The sequence below is a fragment of the Loxodonta africana genome, chromosome X, assembly GCF_030014295.1.
Source record: "Loxodonta africana isolate mLoxAfr1 chromosome X, mLoxAfr1.hap2, whole genome shotgun sequence".
NCBI lineage: Eukaryota > Metazoa > Chordata > Mammalia > Proboscidea > Elephantidae > Loxodonta > Loxodonta africana.
The window spans coordinates 18,606,196-18,631,180 of record NC_087369.1 but is presented as its reverse complement, the minus strand read 5'-3'; the positions used below and the strand labels follow the sequence as shown (position 1 = coordinate 18,631,180).

At 44.5% G+C, this 24,985-nt stretch overlaps 1 protein-coding gene across 2 annotated transcripts in view; it reads right to left on the bottom strand.

The window, feature by feature from the left end:
* The window catches only part of REPS2 (RALBP1 associated Eps domain containing 2), a 216,295-nt gene that overhangs the window by 8,445 nt on the left and 182,865 nt on the right, over positions 1 to 24,985 (bottom strand). For both annotated transcript variants that reach the window (XM_023555186.2, XM_064278045.1), the window contains exons 16-18: positions 4,822 to 4,905; positions 3,438 to 3,583; positions 1,905 to 2,010 (exon numbers count right to left, since the gene is read on the bottom strand). In XM_023555186.2, coding sequence (XP_023410954.2) covers positions 1,905 to 2,010; positions 3,438 to 3,583; positions 4,822 to 4,905 — 336 coding nt within the window. The remainder of the gene's footprint in view (positions 1 to 1,904; positions 2,011 to 3,437; positions 3,584 to 4,821; positions 4,906 to 24,985) is intronic.

Below are 24,985 nucleotides of genomic sequence, written 5' to 3'. Positions count from 1 at the left end.
GGGAACTCACTGGACTGATGATAATGTTCTCTATCTTGATAGGGGTTTGAGTTTTGTAAGTACCTGCATTTATTAAAAACTCAGCAAATGCACACGTAAGGTTTGTGTATTCACTGTATGTAGAACTTACATCATAAGAAAAACCTGTAAAAAATACTGGAATTGTACGTGTGAAAAATGTTGAATTGGCAAATGTTATCATGTATTTACCACAATAATAACCATAAAATAAATTTTAAAATATTGACCGGCAGTTAATGATATGTAAGCTGAAATATTTAGGAGGAAGTGTAGAGATGGCTACAATTTACTTTAAAATATGTCAAAATAAGATGCACTGATGGATAGAGGGGATGGATAAATGGATACATAGGCGATGAAACATTACAGTACAGTAAAATGGTAATGGGAGAACTGAAATGGCAGATATATGAATATTCACTGAATGATTCTTTCAACTTTCCTATTTGTTTGAAAATTATAATACTGGGACAAAGGGGAGAATCTAAAAGAGGAGTCGGGCAAGGAAGAGCCAACAGAGACTGCTAAGGAAACACCAGTGAAGTAGAAGGAAAACCAGAAGAGTATGGTGTCGCAAAGGTAGTGACAAAAGTGATTTGAAAGGATGGAATGGTCAATCGTGTACAATTCTGAAAATTCAGGTAATAGTAAAACCTGGGCTTCAAACCAGTTCGTTCGTGGTTGATGAAGTGCAACTGGAACAGACCCGAATTTTTTAAATCCGGGTCATCTGGAACCATGACCGGAACAGGAAAAATCAGAGGTCAAAGCCCTGGAATGGGCGACTCGGAAGTGGCATAGTGAGCCCTTTCAGGAGCCTGATGCGTGAGACTGGGTTATCGCCAGGACTGAGGAGAGCCGCACACATTAACAGCGGCGTGATCAGCAGCCACCTTTCAGCAGGGCACCGCTGTTTCTGACTGCACAAAATCCAACAGGCAAGAGATGTGGCTGTTACGCAAAGCATACACTGCCCTTGCTTTCTAGTACGGAGATTAAGTTTCTAGCAGGGCTTCAACCCATAATTTTTCCCGTGCCAGCTATGGCTCTGGTTCACTCAATTTTTTAAAATTTGGGTCTGTTCCAGTGTCGGTTCCTTGGCCATGATTGAACCGAGAAGAACTGGTTCGAAGCCCTGATTAAAACAGACTATTTATTATTGCCCATTGGATTTGGCCATAAGGGCCACCCTGGAGTGGAGGGGAGAGAAAACTACTGGTGAGGAAGTAAAGACAGTGAATGAAAACAACTCCGAAGAAGCTCTGCTGGGAAGAGGATCAGAGAAAGAAAGCCACCATTGGAGAGGAATGTGGGGTCAAGGATAAGGCATGATATAGAAGCCTGTTAATGTGTGGCTGGGAAGGATCCAGAAGATACTTGGCGGAGATTAATGATGAAGAGAAAGAGGTGATAAGGACAGGGGTGATGTCCCTGAGAAGATGAGATGGAGCTCTCTCCAAGGCACCTTGGAAGGGGTTGGCCTTTGATAGCACCAGAGCCACCCCTTCCCACTGTTGTAAGTTTAGAACCATTTGGGTAAGATCTAAACAATTATGGGTTTGCCCAGAAGCTTTGCACAACAAAGAATGCTGCCAACAGCCTTTGTAATACACTCTCTGTCTCTGAACTTACATACACTATGTAGCCTGTGAACCTCCGGACAAAATGCGGCCTGCGTATTACAGTCACCAGGTCTCCCTCTACGCATAAAAGAACCAAGCCATGGAACTTAAGCACAGTAACTCGGGCCTTCCAAAAGGGGTCTGAGAGCAGAGGCAGGCCTCATCACCAGGAATGGAACCAGATCCTCGGCCAGTGGTCAAAACAAAACAAAAAAGCTGGGTGCAAAGCCTGCTCATGCCGATTTGTCAAGCATTCCTTACCTTGAGTTGCTGCTGGAGTTCACTGTTCAACCTGGCCAGCACGGCATTTGCCTCCTTATTTTTGCGGATCGCAGTCTGAATAGCCTTTTTCTGTTTGGAAGACTGTCTACAGAAAAGTACAAACATTTCAGTGAAAAAGGACTTAGCGGTCTGGACCCTTGAGGGTTAGAACACTCTGATTCACGAGAGGTGCTAAACTAACAAGTAGCTAACAAAACTAAACAAAAAAAAAAACGTTGCTGTGGAGTCCATTCTGACTCATAGTGACCCTACAGGACAGAGCAGACCTGCCCCATAGGGTTTCCAAAAAGCAGCTAGTAGATTTGAACTGCCGACCTTTCGGTTAGCACCCAAGCACTTAACTGCTGCGCCACCAGGGCTCCTATAAGGGGTCAACATCACCGACTAAAAAAACCAAACCCACTGCTGTCAAGTTGATTCTGATTCATAGCGACCCTACAGCTTAGAGCAGAATTGCTCCCACAGGGCTTCCAAGGCTACAATCTTCACAGAAGCAACTGTTCAAACCACAGACCTTTCAGTTAGCAGCCAAGTGCTTAACCACTGTGCCACCAGGGCTCCCGCTAACATCACAGGGCTCCAAAAATAAAATCATGTATTCACAGACAGGCAAGCAGGCAGATACACACCAAATGAAACGAATTTGTCAAAATGAATTATTTACACCTGAAGTCATTTCCATCTCATAACCTGAAGAAAAACTGTGAATTGAGCCTTTTCAAATACTTTGCAGTTCCATTTATTCCAAGACATTCTAATAGATATTTCTTCCTGACAAATCATATTAGCTGGTATGCCCTTTTTGTGTAAACATCAATGGTATTTAAAAGACCTGAGGGTGCCCCCTGCAGGCAAGTATGAAGGAAAAGAATAAAAGAAAAATCTCTTCAGCAAAAAATCCGACATTAACTTAGCTTGCATGACGCTCTCTGTTTTCTTTATTATTAGGCATGAATGCCTCCGTGTGTGTGCACGTGCATGCGCACACGTGTGTACACCAGCATACATCTGTAACACTTCAGAAAAACACATAATGTTTTAATACCAGTCCTTCCAAGTTCGGTCAATAGTTAATTCACAGAACTGGTATAATTAAGGTGACCACGGGTTCCAATTTGCCTGTGATAGTCTCTATTTACACTGTTTGTCCTGTCCTAATTCTTATCAGCACCTTCTTCTCTCTCAAGATGGCCATGTTTGGGATGATAAATCAATGTGGTCACCAGAGGTATAAGCTACAATCTTTTAACCCAGACAAGAAATACTGAAATCCTATAGCTTATCGAGCCTCCTCCTGTGTAACTGAGAGACTTTAATCCCATCATAGGGACATTAAGGTAAGACATACAGGGTTGCTATGAGTCAGAATTGATTCAACGGCAATGAGTTCCGCTTTTTGGTTTTTACTGCCATAAACTCCTATGCGTGCGAGTGGAAATATGAACATTTTTACATATATACATATACACAGACTGAAAAGGAAGTTTCTGGCTTGCTTTCGGTTCTACTTACTTTTGGACTGCTGGATGGGGTTTCATGGTTGGGGCAGAAGCTGGTCCACCTACAGTGGGAGGAAGCTCTTGGTTTTCTGGAGCTTGATTTTCAGGTCTGAATTTCCTACGGATGGGCTTTGATGGGGGCTGGGAATATGGTATGTCCTGTGGAATAAAAACACAACAAAAAGAAAAAATTAAAGCGTTAAAAAATCAAATGACTCTCCCCCCAAAATGCCAATGCCCCAAAGATCCTCTCCCCAACCCTCAAAGCCAGGCAGATGCTCTAGTCAAACTCCAAAAACAAAAACCAAACCCACTGTTGTCAAGTCAATTCCAACTCATAGCGACCCTACAGAACAGAGTAGAACTGCCCCATAGGGTTTCCAAGGACCAGCTGGTAGATTCGAACTGCTGACCTTTTAATTAGCTCTTAAGCACTGCGCCACCAGGGCTTCCATTGTTACATAGAGTCAAACTCCACACCCGAGAATGTGATTTCTAGCTCAGTGAAAACTGGAGGGACATAGATTCAGGTGGCAGGCCAGCCTTTCGCCCTTTGTAATGTTTCGGGCAGCCTATAGTCTTCTTGCCACCTAAAATTAACACTGACCCAGTGCACCTCACACCACGGGGCCTTCTCTAAACTGAGGGCAAAAGTGGTTCCTGGCTCGCTTTGGGGTCTTTGGAGTATAAGTTTTAAAGTTGGTAAAGGTCTCAGTCATATGCTCATCAGTCTCTTATCCCCAACCCCTACATGGAGTCAAACAAAAGAGCCCCAGCACCTTCTGGAAGGGGACAGCTAGAATGACCACTGATCCTTAGGAACCATCTCACCTGTACCCCAGAGCCCCAGGCCCACTGCCTACTCTCTCTGAGGGGAGGGGAGTCTGGGGGAGCATGGGGAAGGAGAAGAAGCAGGAGTGAAGATGCATAGAGAGCATGAGTGAGTAGGTCTTTCTGACGAAATGACAAGGGACTCAGGGACATGGTGGGCAGAGAAGGTGGCACTGGGCTGCAAGAAGAGACCATGGTCCAAAGACGGGGGTGCGGGGGGGACACCCCAGCCCCAAGAGGTGCTCATAGGTGCTTAGCAAGTGTGTGAGGTTTTACAAAAGGCCTCTGCCCCTCCTCCCAGCACCTCCTGATCTTGCAGAAAGCAAGGCCACCATGGTTAGCTGGGAGGTTGAGGTGGGGGGTACAAACCGTCAGTGACATCAGAGCATTAAACTCAGGAATCCTCAGGACCTAATCTTTCCAAAGAATCCAAATTCTAGGCAATCTGCACCGCTAACATTCATTTCTGGACGTGCAAAATGTGGGACAACAGATTTTCTCACAGAAGCCAGCAGCCTGGGGTGGCACTCATGAAGCTCCTCAGAGCGGCCCTGCTGCTGCCTTACCTTCTTGGCTGGACTACTTTCTGCAGCCTGGGAAGGGCCTCTGCTTGACTGTGGGTGCACCTCAGCCTCAGACGTTTGTTCAGACTGGAGCAACAGATCAGGGAGAGGATAAGAAAAGCAGAAATACAATAATCTAAATATACAGTGAGGGGCTCGTATGAAGAGTCGCTAGAGGGAAAATCCATTCAGGCCTAGTGTTGCCAGGCCCACTGATCCTTGGAAAGACCTCCTGCAAGCCCTGCTGTTTTTTCCCAGCTCTCCTCCCAGCGTCAGTGGACCTCAAAGAAAGGAATCATGGGCCTTTCTTCTATCACGGGACAGGGATTCCAACCCTTCACAAGGTCACACTCCAAAAATAACAGGGCATATGGGGAAACAAGACAGAGAAAGACAACTTAAAATTTGACTCTGAGCACCAACAAAAACTGTAACCATAATAAAAAAAAAAAACCCAATTTAAAAAATGCTCAATTATTAATAAACAAACCCTCTAATAAACACGGCTCTTTACCTTAAAAAAAAATGGTGAAGGCTTGATAGAAGGAGTACCCAGAGGGGCTGAGGTCACTGAGCATTACAGGATCAGTGACTAAATGAATAGCAATCAGAGAGGAATGACCCGAAGGCACGTTCAAGACAAAGGAGGTGTCCAACAGTCAGGTGCAAGAGCATGAGGGACTGGGTGATATGGACAGCCCAGAGCTCCCCTTACTTGCTGCCTTCAGTTAGTGATGCAAACCGTTAGCACACTGAGAAAAAAACTGCATGTGAACCACAGTGACTGTCACGTTCTACTACCTCAGTCGTCCCCCTACAACCCAATCTCCATTCCAGACCCCTGTTGTAGCAAAGCGAGCTGCCCCAGATGCCTGCTTGGTCCCTCACCTGACGCTCTCTAACCTCTTCCAGTGTAGCTTCTTCTTCCAACGCTACTGCACGGGCAAGCCCCCAAAGGCGCTACTGCTCCCCCGTTTCGCAGACTAGCTATCTCTTCTAGTCTCTTCCTCACTGACCCTCTCCCCAGCCTGGCATCCTTGACCATCTTTTTAAAACTCCTGTCCCTGGCATTTGACAAGCTCCCACCTCTTGGATAGCCCCCTACTTGGAATCCTATCTCCCCCTTACCTGTCTTGACTTGTTTCACCACTCAAATGGAGGATTTCTCAAGGTTCTGGCTTCAGTTCCCCTGCCCCACTTTCCCCTCTCTGTTCATTCTTCCCCGGGGCAATCTCATCTGTTCCTGTGTTTCAACTGCCCTAGCTAGATACCTGGGTTCTCATCCAATTCTCCACCTCTTCCGAACCCATGATGCAGGCACTCAACACACCTGGTTTCTAGCTTCAAGGATTTCTTATAGGCATCTCCTTTCCATTAAGGATGATAATTATATTATTATTGATGTTATTAATAAAAGTAATGAAACAGCGAACATTATATGACAGGTACTGCTTCCGTGCTTTGCGTGGATTATCTCATTTGATCATCACAGCCCTAGGAAGTAGTTATTAACCCCCACCTCATTAGTGAAGAGAGTGAGGATCAAGAAGTTAAGGAACTCACCCAAGATCACACAAATAGCAGGGTCTGAACCTAGGCCTCAGGATCCAAAGCTGGCTCATACCCATCAGGCTATACAGCCTCAGGTGCACTCTAGACCTGGACTTGTAACCACCAAGCTACACAGCCTCAGGTACTCTTAGGGCTGAGTGTAATTCATTCAAGAAATATTTACTGAACATCTACCACAGGCATGCCCTGATATTCAAGGATAAACAAGACACAGACCCTGCTGCATACAGGCGCTTTGACTCCAGTAGGAGAGACGGAGAATGAACAGGCAGTCCCATTTCCATGGTAAAAGTACTATTGTGGAGAAGTCTGGGGGCTGCAGGGGTACCTAGCCCTGTGAGTCTGAAAGACACAGGAGAAGGTGATGTTTCAGCTGAGGCCTGAGGGACAAGCAGGATAGAGCCAGCGAGGGAGTGGCAAATGCGTGAGGAGGTGAGAAAGGAGACTCATGTAAGGGCATGAAGGGCCTCCTGTGGTCTGAAACGCAGAATTTTCACTTAGGATACCACAAGAATGCTGAGGCCAATCCCCACGACCGGAGACACAGGAGAAGTGGGTTTGAAGAGGAGTTCAGTTTTAGATACGCTGAGTTGGAAGTGCCTGTGAGGTATCCAAGTGAAGCTGTCCAGAAGCCATGCATTGCTAGGAGTCTGGGGAATGCAAGCGCTCCAAGATCCATGAGCCAAATGGGAAGCCACACGTCAGCTTTATTAATGGCTGAGTGAGGGCCCGATGGCTTTCCACAGACAGGGCTTCCTGTGAACTGCGCTGAAGGATGAAACTTGGCCCCGAAGTCTCTACTTGCCTTCCACTCCAGAATCTATCCCTTGGACATATGTTCTGGTCCCCAAGTCTATGTGTCTAGCCTGCTGCAGGGACCACAGGTGTGCATCAAAACATCAGAGAGAGAAGTGACAGGCGCAGTCACCCCACCTTTCGCTTGGTTGGTTCTTCTCCATTATCAGGCAGACAGAGAGGAGTGTTTGCTCTAATGCGCTCTTTTCCTGGGGAAATGAATGAAGTCTCCTCATGGAAATATTTAGGGCATGATAAACTGGCCCTCTTTTCCACATAAATGAGGGTTCTACACACAGCAAAAGAAGTAGAACATCTTCACAATTCTCTCCTTTTCCTCATAAGCATCTCTAAAAACACTAACGATGAGGTGAGGGGTTAGGAAGGATGAGGAAGCAGGTTGTGAGATGTGTCTAAAAACTTTTTCCATTTACAAATTTACCTTCCTGAAATTGTACCCAAGGGTCTGGGCTTTCTAGCTCTATGATTGTGGACAGCTCCACAGTGTTACGTCAGGCTGAATCTAACCATCAATCTCCTTAGGAAGAAATTCAAAGCCACCCCACCCCCTTATACTGGTCTAAGACTTATCCCAAATGGATCCACCCACTGAACACTCAGAGGCCTGAAATCTCATTAAGAACCTGGAATAAGGCAGAGCTTGTCAGAGCCAAAAACCATCCCAGGAGTGTTAAACGCTAGCAAGCAGCCATGTAAGATGCATCAATCGGTCTCAACCCACCTGAAACAAAAGAGAATGAAGAACACCAAAGACACAAGGTAATTATGAGCCCAAGAGACAGAAAGGGCCACATAAATCAGAGACTACATCAGCCTGAGACCAGAAGAACTCGATGGTGCTCAGCTACTATCAATGACTGCCCTGACAGGAAACACAATAGAGAATCCCTGATGGGGCAGGAGAACAGCGGGATGCAGACCTCAAACTCCTGTAAGAAAGACCAGACTTAATGGTCTGGCTGAGACTAGAAAGACCCCAGAGGTTATGGTCCCTGGACCCTCTGTTAGCCCAAGACTGGAACCATTCCCAAAGCCAACTCTTCAGAGAGGGATTGGACTGGACTATGGGACAGACAATGATACTGGTGAAGAGTGAGCTTCTTGGCTAAATTAGACACATGAGACTAAGTAGGCAGCTCCTGTCTGGAGGCAAGATGAGAAGGCAGAAGGGGACAGGAGCTGGCTGAATGGATGCAGGGAATACAGGGTGGAGAGGAGGAGTGTGCTGTCTCATTAGGGGGAGAACAACTAGGAGCACGTAGCAAGGTGTGTGTAAGTTTTTGTATGAGAGACTGACTTGATTTGCAAACTTTTACTTAAAGCTCAAATAAGAAAATAATTAAAAAAAAAAAATTGAAAAAAACAGTGCCAGGAAAAAAGATGGGGAAAGAAAACCAGCTTTGTGGTTTAAAAAAAAAACCCTACAGATGAGATTTAGATACAGGAAGTCCCTGTCAATGAACTTTCACTTTCCTTCACAAACAATAGTATGAGGCTTACATTAGGCCTAGTGGCTGGAAAGCAGAACAAATTAAGGAAGTTTATTTGCTATTTCTTCAGACAGAATTTTCTAAGTCACCAATTTGTCCTTGCTTTTTCCTCAGTATATTCAAGAAAGGGAGTAAGAATTCTGCCATCATGACAATATGCCCTTGCCCCAATGTTTTGGGTGTCTGAACTGAAATCCAATGCCTGACCCTTGTGAACAAAACAAATACCTGAATTACAATGAATATTGCAAATGGTGGGCCTTTCCCCAGGGTTCCATGTGTAACAACACGTACCCAGACCAGATGTGACAGGCCAGAAAAATGTACTTTTATATCTTATTTTTTTAATATTAATACTTCCCTATCCACAAATGGAGCCCTGGTGGCACAGTGGTTAAGAGCTTGGCTGCAAACCAAAAGGTTAGCAGTTCGAATTCACCAGCGGCTCCTCTGCCCTATAGGATCGCTATGAGTTGGAATTGACTCGATGGCAATGGTTTTTTTTGTTTGTTTGTTTTTAATCCACAAATGGCAAGTATATTTTCATTCTAAGTTTGCAGTGAAGAGCCTAATAAATCACTTGGACTGGGAAGGTGCTGCCACTCAGGCTGTGGAGAACATTCTGGGCTTCTGCCCATTCCCATGGTTGACAGGACAATATGGCCCCTGCTCAGTTGGCTTCCCAGAAATGGACACAGGCCCAGGGAGGATAAGCACTTTGATTATCCACCAGAAGAAGGGTTCATTCATTTATTCAATTACACAGGTATTTCTTTTGTGCCTTTCCCTGGTGGTGCAGTGGTTAAGTGCTACGGCTACTAACCAAAGGGTTGGCCGTTCAAATCCGCCAGGCGCTCCCTGGAAACTCTATGGGGCAGTTCTACTCTGTCCAGGGTCGCTATGAGTCGGAATCGACTCAACGGCACTGGGTGGGTTATGATGTGTCAGGGGCCATGGTAGGTGCTTGGGAGATAAGTAGGAGAAAGCCAGATACTGTAGTGTCCCACCCAGATCCCCTTTATCTGGCTGGTACCTCCATTCCTCAACTGCTCTGAGTGTTGGCTATAAGGACTCATGGCTGCCTTCTTCTCTAGAGAACTGCCCTTGACTGATGGGAGTCCACCTCACAACAACCCCTCCCAGCAGCCCACAGACAATAACTGATTAATTAAGGAGGGTATAAAAGACCAGTCCTGTTGCCTCGAAGGGGGTAAATCTGGTTCAATTTATGTACCAGAGTCCTCCGCATGTGAATCAGCCCAAGGCCAGACTTTACCTGAGACCACATCCTAGCTTGGTTCCTTCCCTTTCCCTACCTTGCTTCCCTCATCTTTTTCCAGATTTTTCCTGAAGAGCACTCCTTCTACAAATCCCTTCCCAAGAATCCCCATCTCAGGTTCTGCTTCTAAAGAACCTGACTTGAGACACTAGGCAAAGGGCCCCCAGAAGAGGGAGGTTAAAGCACACTAGTATGGTTGGAATTTGGTGTCTAGTAGGGTGGAGTAGGATGAGGGGTGGGAGAAGAATGGGAGAGATAAAGCCAGAAAAGTGCAGCAGAGTTGACTCATGCATGGTCTTATAGACTGTTGTCCCGGATGGTCTATTGGCAACTCAGCACCATTCCCCACCACTCTGGTCTTCCCTACACTGCAGAGGATGGAGGCCTGGGAACTACATTTATTGAATTTCTGTTGCCAATGAGAGTCATTCAAATGAAGTCAAGAAGGTGGGAGAAAACAAACAAAAGCCTGAGGCCACATTCTTGCTCCTCCTGGCAGTGGTGGACAGAAAAGCAAGAGTTATCTTGTGGGAGCAAGAGTTATCACCATGTTATCTTGTGGGAGCCTCAGGGCATTTCCCTGCAAATCACTACTTAGGTGCTGCAGGCAGTCTGATCCTTCTCAGCTCTTTCCTTCAGTTCTTGCAATGTCCTCACTTTCAGAAAGCGTGGAAAGTCTGAGAATGGTCGTCTTCCCTCATCTTTGCTCCTCTGGCCCTTAAATCATTTTTGTAAGTACCTAATTCCTTGATTTAAATCTCCTCCAGTGGGAAATATGCGGAATGATTTTTGTTTTCCTTACCAAACCTTGACTGATACACCCATGTTGAAGAATTTGGAGCTTATCCTAAGGGCCACAGGGGCCACTGAAGGATTTTAAGTAGGAAAATGATCTGAGTAGATCTCTATTTTAGAAAGATTATTCTGGATCCAGTGAATGAAGTGGATCGGAAGCAACCCATGCTGCAGGGAAGGGACCCCAATTAGAAGGCTGAAGAAGAAAACAAGACAATAAGTGATGGTCATTTAAGCCAGGCTGGTGGGAATGGAGATAGTCAGATTTGAGAACTATTTAGACTGGAGATCAGATACAATCTCAGTGATTGATGGAATGTGGTTAAGTGGAAGAATAGAACAATGACACATGGAACTCAGGTTTTTGATCTTGGACAGTGGGTAAATGGTTGAGAGGGTCAAAGAGTTTAAAACAAGAGGAAATTAATATGGCAGTGTAGAAGCTGAATAAAATTAGGCAGATTCATTATAAGGCTGTGCTAGAACAATCCATCTATACCTTATAGTAAAAAGCCACTGCCGTGGGGTCGATTCCGACTCATAGTGACCCTACAGGACAGAGTACAACTGTCCCTCAGAGTTTCCAAGGAACTCCTGGTGGATTCGAACTGCTTACCTTTTGGTTAGCAGCCGTAGCTCTTAACCACTATGCCACCAGGGTTTCCAAGGAGCAGCTGGTGAACTCAAACTGCTGACCTTTTGGTTAGCAGCTGTAGCCCTCAACCACTATGCCACTAGGCTCTCCTTATGGAAGCATCTCTCAAACAGGGGTTCAAGTAAATACCACTTACGTGAATTGCCTAGAACAGGGTCAACCAACTTTATCCGTAAAGAGCCAAAGAGCAAATATTTTAGGTTTTGTGGGCCATGTAGCCTCTGTTGCAATTATTCCACTCAGCCATAGTGTGAAAGCAGCCATAGCTAACACAATGAATGGGCATGGATGGCAGTGTTCTAATAAAATTTTACTTATAAAAACAGGCAGTGGTACAGGTACAACAGACACATAGACCAATGGAACAGAATTGAGAATCCCAATATAAATCCATCCACACATGAGCAGCTGATATTTGACAAAGGCCCAGTCTCAGTTAACTGCAGAAAAGATAGTCTTTTTAACAAACGGTACTGGCTTAAGTGGATATCCATTTGCAAAAAAATGAAACAGGACCCATACCTCACACAATGCACAAAAACTAACTCCAAATGGATCAAAGACCTAAACATAAAATCTAAAATGATAAAGATCACGAAAGAAAAAACAGGGACTATGTTAGAAGCGCTACTACATGGCATAAACAGAACACAAAACATTACTAAAAATGCTGAAGAGAAAGCAAGTAACTGGGAGCTCCTAAAAATCAAACACCTATGCTCATCTAAAGACTTCACCAAAAGAGTAAAAACACCACCTACAGATTGGGAAATAATTTTCAGCTACGACATCTCCGACCACCGCCTGATCTCTAAAATCTACATGATTCTGCTAAAACACAACCACAAAAAGACAAACAACCCAATTTAAAAATGGGCAAAGGATATGAACACGCACTTCACTAAAGAAGACGTTCAGGCGGATAACAGGTACATGAGGAAATGCTCTCGATCATTAGCCATTAGAGAAATGCAAATCAAAACTACAATGAGATTCAAAATCTCACTCCAACAAGGCTGGCACTAATCCAAAAAACACAAAATAATAAATGTTGGAGAGGCTGTGGAGAGACTGCAACACTTATACGCTGCAAGTGGGAATGTAAAATGGTACAACCACTTTGGAAAACGATTTGGTGCTTCCTTAAAAAGCTAGAAATAGAACTACCATACAATCCAGCAACCCCACTCTTTGGAATATATCCTAGAGAAATAAGAGCCGTCACATGAACAGATATATGCATACCCATGTTCACTGCAGCACTGTTTACAATAGCAAAAAGATGGAACCAACCAAGGTGCCCAACAACGGATGAATGGATAAATAATGGTACATTCACACAATGGAATGCTACGCATCGATAAAGAACGGTGATGAAACTGTGAAACATTTCATAACATGGAGGAACCTGAAAGGCATTATGCTGAGTGAAATTAGTTGCAAAAGGACAAATATTGTATAAGACCACTATTATAAGATCTTGAGAAATAGTTTAAACTAAGAACACACTCTTTTGTGGTTACGAGAGGGGGTAGGGAGGCTGGGTGGGAGAGGCGTATTTACTAAATAGATAGTAGACAAGAACTACTTTTGGTGAAGGGAAGGACAACACAACACAGTGGAGGTCAGCACAACTGGACTAAACCAAAGCAAAGAAGTTTCCTGAATAAACTGAATGCTTCGAAGGTCAGCAAAGCAGGGGTAGGGGTTTGGGGATCATGGTTTCAGGGGACATCTAAGTCAATTGGCATAATAAAATCTATTAAGAAAACATTCTGCATCCCACTTTGAAGAGTGGCGTCTGGGGTCTTAAATGCTAGCAAGCTGCTATCTAAGATGCATCAATAAGTCTCAACCCACCTGGATCAAAGGAGAATGAAGAACACCAAGAATACAAGGTAACAATGAGCCCAAGAGACAGAAAGGGCTACAGGAACCAGAGACTACATCATCCTGAGATCAGAAGAACTAGATGGTGCCCAGCCACAACCCATGACTGCCCTGACAGGGAACACAACAGAAAACCCCTGAGGGAGCAGGAGAACAGTGGGATGCAGACCCCAAATTCTCATAAAAAGACCAGACTTAATGGTCTGACTGAGACTAGAGGAATCCCGGTGGTCATGGTCCCCAAACCTTCTGTTGGCCCAGGACAGGAACCATTCCCGAAGACAACTTATCAGACATGGAAGGGACTGGACAATGGGTTGGAGAGAGATGCTGATGAAGAGTGAGCTACTTGTATCAGGTGGACACTTGAGACTGTCTTGGCATCTCCTGTCTGGAGGGGAGATAAGAGGGTAGAGAGGGTTAGAAACTGGCAAAATTGTCACGAAAGGAGAGACTGGAAGGGCTGACTCATTAGGGGGAGAGTAAGTGGGAGTATGGAGTAAGGTATATATAAGCTTATATGTGACAGACTGACTTGATTTGTAAACATTCACTTAAAGCTCAACAAGAATTATTAAAAAAATAAAACAAAAACAGGCAGAAGGATGGATTTGGTCTGTGGGCCATAGTTCACTAACCCCTAGCCTAGAGGGAAAAACATTCTACAGGTAAGTTTAGGAAATACTGCATAGTCCACCTCTCTCTTGGAGATTCACAGAGCATAGAACATGTTGCAGGCTCGGCAATCCTGTGGGGTAAAGGAACCCACTTGCCTTTGTTTAACCCAGAAGTTTCCAAACTTATTTGGCTTCAGTTCCTTATTCTCATGCAACTTCCATTAGCATCTAGCAGTACAAATGATCTGTGGACCGTATTTTGGGAAACACCGAGGAAAACCATTCCATTTCACTTGCATGCCAAACGCCATGTACCACACCCAATTCTCTGAGAGGAGCATTCTCCACAATCGTTGGCAGACCCAACTCCAGGGGACCTGCTGTGCCATCCCCCCGCCTTGCTTTGGCCAAGAGTATAGCAGTGGGGTGAGGATGGGGTTGCTGCCTGGCAAGAAGGCTTCCTCCCTTCTTCCCTGCAGCAGCAGCTGTTGCTGCCACTGCCAACTCCTTCTCTGAATGAATTTATTTACTGGGCTCCTTTAAAACCTCCTGGACACAAACACAATAAAAAGCATCCATTGTAATAGTTAAAAGAGATGAAAGCAACACTGATAAATTATGGATTTTTTTAAAGTAGCTTAAAACACCAGGTCTCAGGTTCCAGTCCCATGCCAGCAGACCACCTTTACAAAGGTCTCACTGTGGCCATCTAAGTCCAGGTGCTAACCACACATCCCGCCTGGGCCACTGCAAACACCTCAGCGGGTCTTCTCCCAGCCTTCGGTTTCTTTCCCAGTCCAATCTACCCTGCGCACCACCAAGCAACTCATCTTGTAAAGCCCCATTTCATCAAAATGCTCTTTTTCTCCAAGTCCTTCAATGGGTCCTAAGGCCTATGGCACACAATGCAATCAATCCCTTAGCCAGCGAAAGGTCTTTATTATCTGGCTCCCATTTACCTCTCCATCATAACCGCATTCGTTTACCCATATGGAACTTGCTCCAGGCATATAAGTATTCCCTAAACCTTCAAACACACCAGAAGTTTCTTCCCAACTCAAATTCTGTTTGCTCTAGACCCTCTAGCTCAGTGGTTCTCAAATATATCTGCACAACAGATTCTCTGGGGCGATTTTATAAATTATAGAGTTCTAGACACTACCCCAGACTTCCCTAAACAGAATCTCCTGGGGCTGGGGCATTAGAAATTTGTAGTTTAACAAGCTCCCTGGGTGATTTTTCCATAGCCAGCCCAAACCAACTGAGGATCATTTAGGGTCCAAACTCTTCATTCAAGAGATGGGAAAACCAAGCCTCCACTGCCCTTGTCGGGACTAGGCCACAGGTGCTCTAGGCTGCTTAATTGTTTTCACCTCCATTTATCATGGGGGAAAGAAGGGGTGTATAGAGTAGGTATTTAAAATTGGGAAACATTTTCATCAGTAAGGTTTTATTTAAAAGTCAAATTGCCCCCCTCCCCACAAAAGAGTCAAATCTCATTTTAAAGAATTAAGAAGTCTAACTGCAGAACTTTGCCAATGTATAAATAATTGGTGACCTTTTTAAAATTTATAATATTCATGCTACTGACAGATTAGAAAACAACTCAAGCTTTGTCAATCATACATATCTGGGTGAATCCCATGACTAGGAGTCATGGAGGCAGAGGCTGAATGTTACGCAGATGTGCACAACCCCCCGCTGCAGTCTCTAGGGGACCTCCAGCAGCCCGTTGGTATTCTACATTTCATTTGCTACCTAACTTTTACCTGACCACTGTCTCCACCAGGCAGAAGGCCATAGATCAAACCCAGGCCAAGGAGATGCAGAGCCAAGGGCCAGCAGTACAATGGCCACAGCAAGTCCATCACTCCAAAACCAGCCTCAGAGCAAGGGAGTCCATGCCAGCGCTTCAAACTGGTTCTTCCCAGTTCAATCATGGCCAAGGAAGCAACACCAGAACAGACCCAAATTTTTAAATTTTGGGTGAACCAGAATCATAACTGGAACAGGGAAAATTACGGGTCGAAGCCCTGCTAGAAACTTAATCTCCCTCTTAGAAAACAAGGACAGCGTATGCACTGCATAGCAACCAAATCTTTTGCCCCTCAGATTTTGTGCAGAGTTGGACACAGCAGTGCCCCGCTTAAAGATGGCAGCCGATCATACCACTTTGAATGTGTGTCACTTTCCTCAGTTCTAGCAATAATTCAATGTTATGCATCAGGGTCCTGAAAGGGCTCACTACACACACCTCTTCTAAATCTCCCATTCCAGGGCTTCAACCAGTACATTTTCCTGTTCTAGATCACCCAAACTCTAAAAATTCGGATCTGTTCGTTTCGCGTCATCAGCCATGACTGAACTGGTTTGAAGCCCTGGTCCATGCAGCCTCAAAAAGGTCCAAAGGACTGAATTCTCGGCAAGACAAGTTACCAAAACCCATGACCCAAGACACCTGGGAGAGACAAGAAAACTGAACTGTAAGCACCTAGAGGGCAGGAGCTGGGTCTTGATTCACTTTAATTTTCCCAGTGCCTGAGCTGAACGCCAGCAAAGGGCAGGTCCTCTAATCAGTGTGTGGAATGAGCCAATAATGAACCCACCACCATTGTGTGTTCCACTGGCTAAGAGGTCAAGCTTTCTCCCTCGGTAAACAGAGCCATGGAGTATAGCAGTTACACACCACAGACTTTAGAGTCAAATCTAGGCTTTGCACTTGCTCAATGTATAACCTGGGGCATGTGCTTCACCTTTCTGAGCCATAATTTCTTCTTGGGCATAATGGGGATAATCCGCCTAACTCACAGCATTATGAAGATTAAGTGAAATAATCTGTCTAGAGTGCTAAGCACAATTACACAGTAATTGCTCAATAATGGTAGCTACTATAATAATTTTTTTTTTACTATAATAATTGGGATTAAATTTTGACTGGTTTCCAGGCATAGTTTCTGCTACTGCAAACAGCAGCCTATTCAACATTAGGGACTTTTTTTTCCTTTTTTTTCCCCCCCTTGCCAGATAAAAACTTAAAATGAGAAAACGCTGATTCCAGTTTAGATTATAAGCAGGTCCCATAAATCAGGCTATCCACAATCCAAAGTTGTGCCACTGGGGGGAAAAAATTGTGCCACTGGATATTATTTCTACCAGTATTGGAGGAGAGAAAATATAAAAGCTCTTTCAGACCTGTAGATTTCATGGCTGCCCCAGCACAGACATCTCAGGCAGTTTGCACTGAACGTCTCTGGCACCTGATTCTCTGGTGGCCCCTACTGCGGGCCAATACAATGTTGGAGACGCCCAGGGAAACACTGACAGAGGAGTTCAGGGGTTATTTTGGTGGAAGTCGATAATCTGTAACTATAGTGAGCAAATAGTCCCTGGCTACAGTAGTCACATAGCATAACCCCCTGGGGATTCCTGGAATCCATTGGATTATGGACAATATCCATGAAACAGATTTACTGTTACAAGTAAAGGACTATGGGTGCTTTATCTTGGTCTAAAAAACAAATATTTTCACCACGACCAAAGTTTTGTTCTTCTAGATCCTATTTCTAGTAATAGAATGGAGATGTGAGTCAAATCTAAGCCTACCATCTACTTATCACACTATCTAAAGCCATATTATAATACCATTTGCAGAGTCAACAACATGGACAACCTCACAGGTAAGGTGATATATGGCAGCATTCTCCTACGTCTTATGTTCCCCACTGGACGAGGCTGAGGAAAGATGCCCTATGCACAAAGCCACTTGCCACGGAGTCCAGTCAAACTCATGGAGGCTCCGTGTGTGTCAAAGTAGAACTGTGCTCCACAGAGTTTTTAATGGCTGGTTTTACAGAAGTTGATCTCCAGGTCTTTCTTCTAAGGCACCTCTGGGTGGACTCAAACCTCCGACCTTTGGCTAGCAGCCAAGTGTGTTAGCCATTTGCACCACCCAGGGACTCCCTTTGCCAAACCAAACAGACTTTTACTCTAGGGCCCCACCGCCATCACAATTCAAAGGCATCTGGTTATGAGGTCTTTAGAAACTCTTTTTGCTGGTTCCCCATCCCTGACAACAGTAACAAAATTACATAAAATTTTCAAAGTGCCACAAAGTCCTCGCCTCACTCAATGTTTATTTATCATGCTTCCAATTCTGAATTCCCTTCCAGGTTCCAGCGCTCTGTATTGATGCTGGAGTGTCAGAATAACATCTTTTCTAACTACTGATAACTCCTACTTGGACTGTGATCAATGTCTCCTTTTGGGTTGACACAGCCCTTCCTGCACAAACCATGTCCATCAGAGGAATGTGGCTTTAAAAAAAAATTCAATTGGAAATGGCTGGCTAGAGAGGGAGCTGTAAAACTTATGAAAGATTTCGGAACCAACTGTAAAATAAATCCAGTATTGGTGAAGATGTGGGACTGGAATTCAAACAGTGCTGACAGAATATAAATCAGCACAGCCACTCTGCAAAGCTGTTCGGCAGCATCTAATAAAGCTGAGCATATGCCCACCTGTCACCTAGAGCCTCCATTCCTAGGTGTATCCATATACTCGAGAGAAACAAAAACATGCCCATTAAAAACCGTGTACGCGAAGGTTCGCCGCAGTATTATTCACGATAGCCCAAATCTGAAAGCCATGCAAATGCCCAACAGCAGAATGCATCAACACTGATACATTCACACACGCAATGGAATATTATACAGCAATGACTTACGACTACACACAACAGTATGGATGAAGCACACAAATACCAGACGAACAAAAGAAGCCAGACACAAGGGTGTGAGTACCTGGTGATTCCATTTATATAACGCACAGAACAGGCAACACTAGTCTCTGCTGTCAGAAGTCGTAATAGCGGTCACCCTAAGAAGAGGACTAGTGACCGGAAAAGGCCCGAGAAGCGGGAGGCTTCTGGGGTGCTAGGAATATTCTGCTTCTTGATTTGGCTACTGGTTACAAGAGTGCGTTCAGCTTGGGAAAAATTCATGGAGTTGCACACCCAATGTGTACTTTTCTGTGTATTTTGCTTCAATAAAGAGGAAAAGACATAAAGCCAGTAGCATCCGTTTCCTGTAATGGCCTTAAAGTGCCACCTAGTGGCACAGGCTAAATGTTTCACCTCTAAGCAACTTCATAACTGTGGCCCCATTTCTAACAGCACACCCTGGGACTGGGCTGAAACAGCGCCCTGGAGAATCATTCACACGATAGGAAGACAGCTCTCACCGGGCACACAGATCCAGACGCAAAGACCTCAGAGGCCAGTAGAGCTGGCTACTACACAGCACGCTAGGCCAGTAAGCCCATCAGGCCCCTCTCCTCCCAGCTCTGCTTGCCAGCGGCCATGGTGGAAGTATCTGCAACACAGAGTCAGCAAATGCTACAAGCGAGGGCTTTTTCTCAGAGAGGAAGTTTACCAGCACACCCACTAGGTGATACCTACAGAACATGTTGAGCAAAGCAGAGTGCTGAGGAGGGAGATGGGGAGAAAGAAATTCTTTCACCCTGCTTTCTTCACCCTTTACCTTTCTTCCTCACCTTCCAGATACACTCCTGGGGCAAGACCTTAGTCTGGTTTCTTCCAATTATGCTTGAGCAGCAGACTTCATGGCCCACCCACAGCAAGCCTTTGAAGCTGCTGGTTGAATAAAGGATATTTGCTCAAGGTTTTGCTAGTGAAGTCTGAAAGACACAGTGCCTTGGTCAGACAAAGGTCCTCAGGGAAAAACTACAAACCACAGGCCCTGGCATCATGATCCTTGAGTCAGGAGATGGTGGACCGAAAGGCCTAACCATGTTTCCATCAATTCTTTTCCTTCCCGCTTCTGTTACTGACATGATTTGGATTTGGCCTGCAGGCAGTCATTTGCTGGCCCCTGATGTAGGCAGAGGACCAGTCCCTGAAAGGTCCCAGTAGTGGGAAAGAAAGAGATTCTACTATGAGTGGTTTAGTAAGCCAGCTTAGCACACATTCTGGGCCTGGGATCATGAATTTTTAGCAATCCTGAGTCTGTCCTTCTGCATTTACCAACTAGACCCTGTCTGTTTCCCTGGGCCTGTAGACATAATAATCATAACAGCTCATTGTTGTTGAGGGCTGACTATGTGCCAGGCACTGTTCTAAGAGCTTTACAGATATTAACTCATTTAATCATAACAATAACCCTATGAAAGGTGACAATACCATTATCCCCATTTTACATATGATGAAACTGAGGCACAGAGAAACTAGGTAACTTGCACAAAGCCACACAGCCAAGAAGAGGCAGAGATGGGATTTGAACTCCGAAGCCATACTCTTAACTACTCTGTCAGGTCACCTCCCTGAGCCCTATCCCTGGTTGTCTTCTACTGTCCTTTCCCATTAACAGCAGAGCACATCTGGGTACCTTCCCATAATGCCCTGCTTCCACACTGACTCCTCTCCTGATACACAGTAGTACTTCTTGTTTTCTGTTACGGTGTGATGGAGGTGGGGTGAGTAAAGAAGAGCAAAAGGATTCAATTGCTCAGGGACCTAGAAACAAATCACATCTGACCCCGTGAGGAAAAGCTGGGCTATCTCATTAGTTACAGCAAACATGGTGACCAGCTATTGCCTACAAACCTTGGCAATCACGTATGAGGAAATGGGTTTAATGAGATGCATGGAAAATGGCACAGTTATACATAAACACCACGAGAGACTATAGGATGGCTGGTGTTAGGCATGACTGCCTTCAGAGGAAAAGGAAGGACGAAAGAGCTACAGGGTAAAGATCGTATCATAACCTTTGTGCTCCCACAGTTCTCAGCAAAGTGTGGGCCTGTGGTAAGCACATTCCATTACCACCTGATGAATTACTAGATGAACTTATGGCATCTTCCAGAGGAATAGTGCTAGCAAAGCTTTATGCAATGCAATAATAATATCATAAGCACAACACAAACCAAACTCACTGCCATCAAGTCAATTCCAACTCATAGCAACCCTACAGGACAGAGTAGAACTGCCCCATAGGGTTTCCGAAAAGCACCTGGTAGATTCAAACTGCCAACCTTTTGGTCAGCAGCCAAGTTCTTAACCACTATGCCACCAGGGTTTCCAGCACAACATAAGGAGGGAGAAATCTAAGAAAACCAGTCACTAGCAGTGCAGTCAGGCTAATTTATTAAGAGATTTCATAAAATAAAATGTATCGCTGACAGAGGTAATACAGTAACTCAGGTGTTAAGACAGAGGTTATGAAAATAATGCTGAGACGTGGTTTCCCAGCCTAGCAGAGGACAAAGAGCTGGGACTTCAAGGCTAGGATCACAGCTTGAACTCGTACCTGCCATGGGGAACCATGGGCAAGTTCCTGAAGTTCTCTGGCCTTTAGTTTACTTATCTGCAAAATAAGTAAACTAAGGGCAAAAGAGCCTATGGCCCATGGTTATGAACATCAGGTGAGTAACATTGGTAAAGCGCTTAGAAGAGCACTCGGCACATAAACACTGGTTAAGCGCTTGCTAAATCAATAAAAGAAAAGAACAACTGCAGAGCCTCTACAGTTTGTGTACTTTTAAAATCAATGGTGAAAGGCATAAATGATTATTTATTATGCAAAAGTTCTGCCCTTTTGCTCCCTCTGAGAAGGCAGAGTAAGAGATACACTTGGCCTTTACTAACAATTATGACAGCTGATTAACTGCTGTTGAGAAGCGCCTATGTGGCCACAACCCACAGACTAAACCGTGCAGGCTCTTCTGGACAAGGTGAATACAGGTCTGCACTAGGGAAGGCACTTTAAAAATAAGGATTTAGCTAAACGTAGGAAAGATTTCATATTGACAAAGTCGCTGATGGGCACAGAGACTGCAAATTATTATTAGCATTTGCATTCCAGATCCACGGTTACTTTTTGTGATGTGTGGTGAATGATTTTCCTCTCTCTAAACCCTTACCATTAAATTTCTAGCTTGAGACAAGAAACCTTCCCAGCTCTCCTCTTCTACCACAGCTGGGCCCATCAGTGGCTGGCTGGGGCACTCCAAGTAACTCACCCCCCCTCTCTGAACCGCAACTTCCTCTTCTGTAAAATGATGCACAGTGACGGGTGTGATGGTGTGAGCTCTAAAGTGTGAAAATAAAAAGGCTTAGACACACACAGAAGCAAGAGAAATAGCCCCAGGGGCCCAATCACAAAGCAGTAAGCCAGGCTGAGGGCTCAGCAGCAGCCACAGGCAGCTGAGAGCTCCTGCGCAGTGGAATGATGGGGCTGAAACACCCTGCCCGCCCCCCACAAAGCTGGGAACCAGTGGGAGGCTCACTCCTGGAGCCCGAGGCTAAGGTGGAGCTCCCCTACCTGTCAAGCTGCAAAAGCAGGATGAAGCCTGAGAAGGTGCTCAGGGCTGCCTACCAAAGAGAGGAACAGGACGCAGATATGACACTGCAGCTGGGTCCAGGGTTAAGGGGGGTCCCTGGGTGGTACAAATGATTAAGCACTGGACTACTAACCGAGAGGTAAGAGGTTCAAACCCACCCAGTGGCACCTCAGAAGCGAGGTCTGGCAATCTGCTTTGAAATAGTCACAGCCTTGGAAACCCAGTGGAGCGGTCCTACTCTGCAACACATGGGGTTGTCATGAGTCTGAATCGACTCAACAGCTAACGACAACGTTGGCTAAGCCACTGTTATGGATTAAATTGTGTCCCCCAAAAATACATGTTGTAAATCCTAACCCCGATACCTGTGGTTGGAGACCTGGTGGCATAGTGGTTAAGAGCCTGGCTGCTAGCCACAAAGGTTGGCAGTTCAAATCCACCTGCCACTCCTTAGAAACCCTATGGGGCAGTTCTACTCTGTCCTATAGGGTCGTTATGAGTCAGAATCGACTCAAAGGCAACAGGTTTATATTCAGCTTGGGCACAGTCCTCTGGCTGGGGCACAGACTTTTCACGGTACTTTTTTTTTTTGTCTGTATCTGTTGGTGGTTCCAGGTTGCAGGTTTCTCCAGGGCCCAGTCCAGGACATATGGGAGATACAAAGGAAACCCAGGGAGCTCACTGCAGTGCCATTCTTCAAGTCCTGAAGTCCCTAGGTGGTCCACTTTCTTTCCACATTTCAAAGTCCTCTTTCCATTATACAGTGTTCAGGGGTTTCAGTTGTACTTTGCGGAAAGGAGCAGGGGGAAATTAGTCTATGTTGTCTCGCCCCCTCAATTGTATTTTATGATGTTTCACTTATATTTGCAATACAATTTTTCTTGGGTCGATGAAAACGAAATAGAATCAGAGACCTTAGTGCTAGAAGGATCCATCTAGTCTCATCTCCACATTTTACAGAAGAGGCAATAGGTCCATGGGACTAATTATTTACTTCCCATAAAGCCACAGAGCTACACAGTAACAGAGCTAAGGGTAAGACCACAGATACACATATTCATATCACTACATTCTGCATAGAGTAAAACAGCTTTCAGTCTGTTCTTTCATTATCACAGCAGGTGAAGATAAATCCTTTGTCATTATCTTTATCCTTTAATCACGGAAATACTCGTTAGCACACTGTTATTTTCAGCTAATGCTCTGTAGGGTAGAACAGAGTTAATACTTTGGAAGAAAAAGAAGGTGGCATCTTAGGCGAAATATGTTTGTCAATTTACCTCCGGATGATTACGGAGTTTCTAATATACGCATAAATAGAAAAAATACATCTTGATGTATATTAAATTTATATCTGGATGAGTAAAAACGAGGATATTGTATATACTTTCGAAAGCTCACAAATACACTTTAGGTACATAGACAGTAGATGAAAGTGATTCAGTGATTTACGTATAAGGTCACCTGAATATATTATAGCAAAAGGTCTCATGATATTTCATGTATGCTCACTGAGTTTTGATAAAGAAAAAATGATACGAAATTTTCAAAGCAGTGGCACTTCTATATTTATATTGAAAGAACATTGCCTGCTATTTTCTTACACCTGTTTGAAAGTTGCTAATGAGCTAAAATTTCATCTTACTTCTTTAAAAATTGATTCAGTTTAAGTGGTAAAAATGAATGCATACCACATCACCCACACAAGGATGGCTATTATCAGAAAAATGGAAGATTTCAAGTATTGCTGAGGATGTGGAAATTGGAACCTTCCTCCATTGGTGGTGGGATTGTAAAATGGTACAGGAGCTGTGGAAAACAGTTGGGCAGGTCCTCAAAAAGTCGAACATAGAATTACTGTACATGACCCACCAATTTCACTCCTAGGTATATACCCAAAATAATTTAAAAGCAGGGACTCGAACAGATACTTAAACACCGATGTTCATTGCAGCATTATTCAAAATAGCCAAAAGGCAAAAACAACCCAAGTGTCCATCAACAGACGACTGGATAAATAAAATGTGGTATATTTAATATTACTCAGTCATAAAGAGAAATGAAGACCTGATACCTGCCACAACATGTGTGAGGTGAGGGATGTCTAAAAGCTCCCCAGTGATTCTGAAGTACAGCCAGGGTTGAGAACCACTGGATTAGGGCAAGGTGAAGGACTGGTCAGAGAGAGGGTTGAGAATAGAGGGGACTCTGTGGAATGCTGGACCATGAGTTCTTAAAGGACACAGTGGAAGGGCTTCTCAACTTGGAGAGGGGTTGGAGGCCCAAGGTCAGATTGGGGAGTGTATGAGAGCGCAGATCACGGGGATGGCCTGAGAATCTCAAGCTTTTTTGGGATGCACAGAGATAAAAGTTTATTAATGGTTACCAGGGGTGGGGGAGGAGGAAAAGGGGTACTGAATTTCTGTTTAGAAGAATAAAAAACATTGAAAATAGATAGCGTTGATGCTTGCCCAACATGGTGAATGTCATTAATATTACTGAATTATACACATAAAGACGGTTAAAATGGCAAACATTATGTTGTCTATATTTTACCACAATAAATAACAACGGATTCAGTATGTATAATTTAAGAAACTTTACATTTAAAAAATAGACTCAATTAGGAATCAGTGAGTTTCTGTTTATGTTGATAGAAAATTTGGCAACTATTATGGTGACAGTTGCACAATAC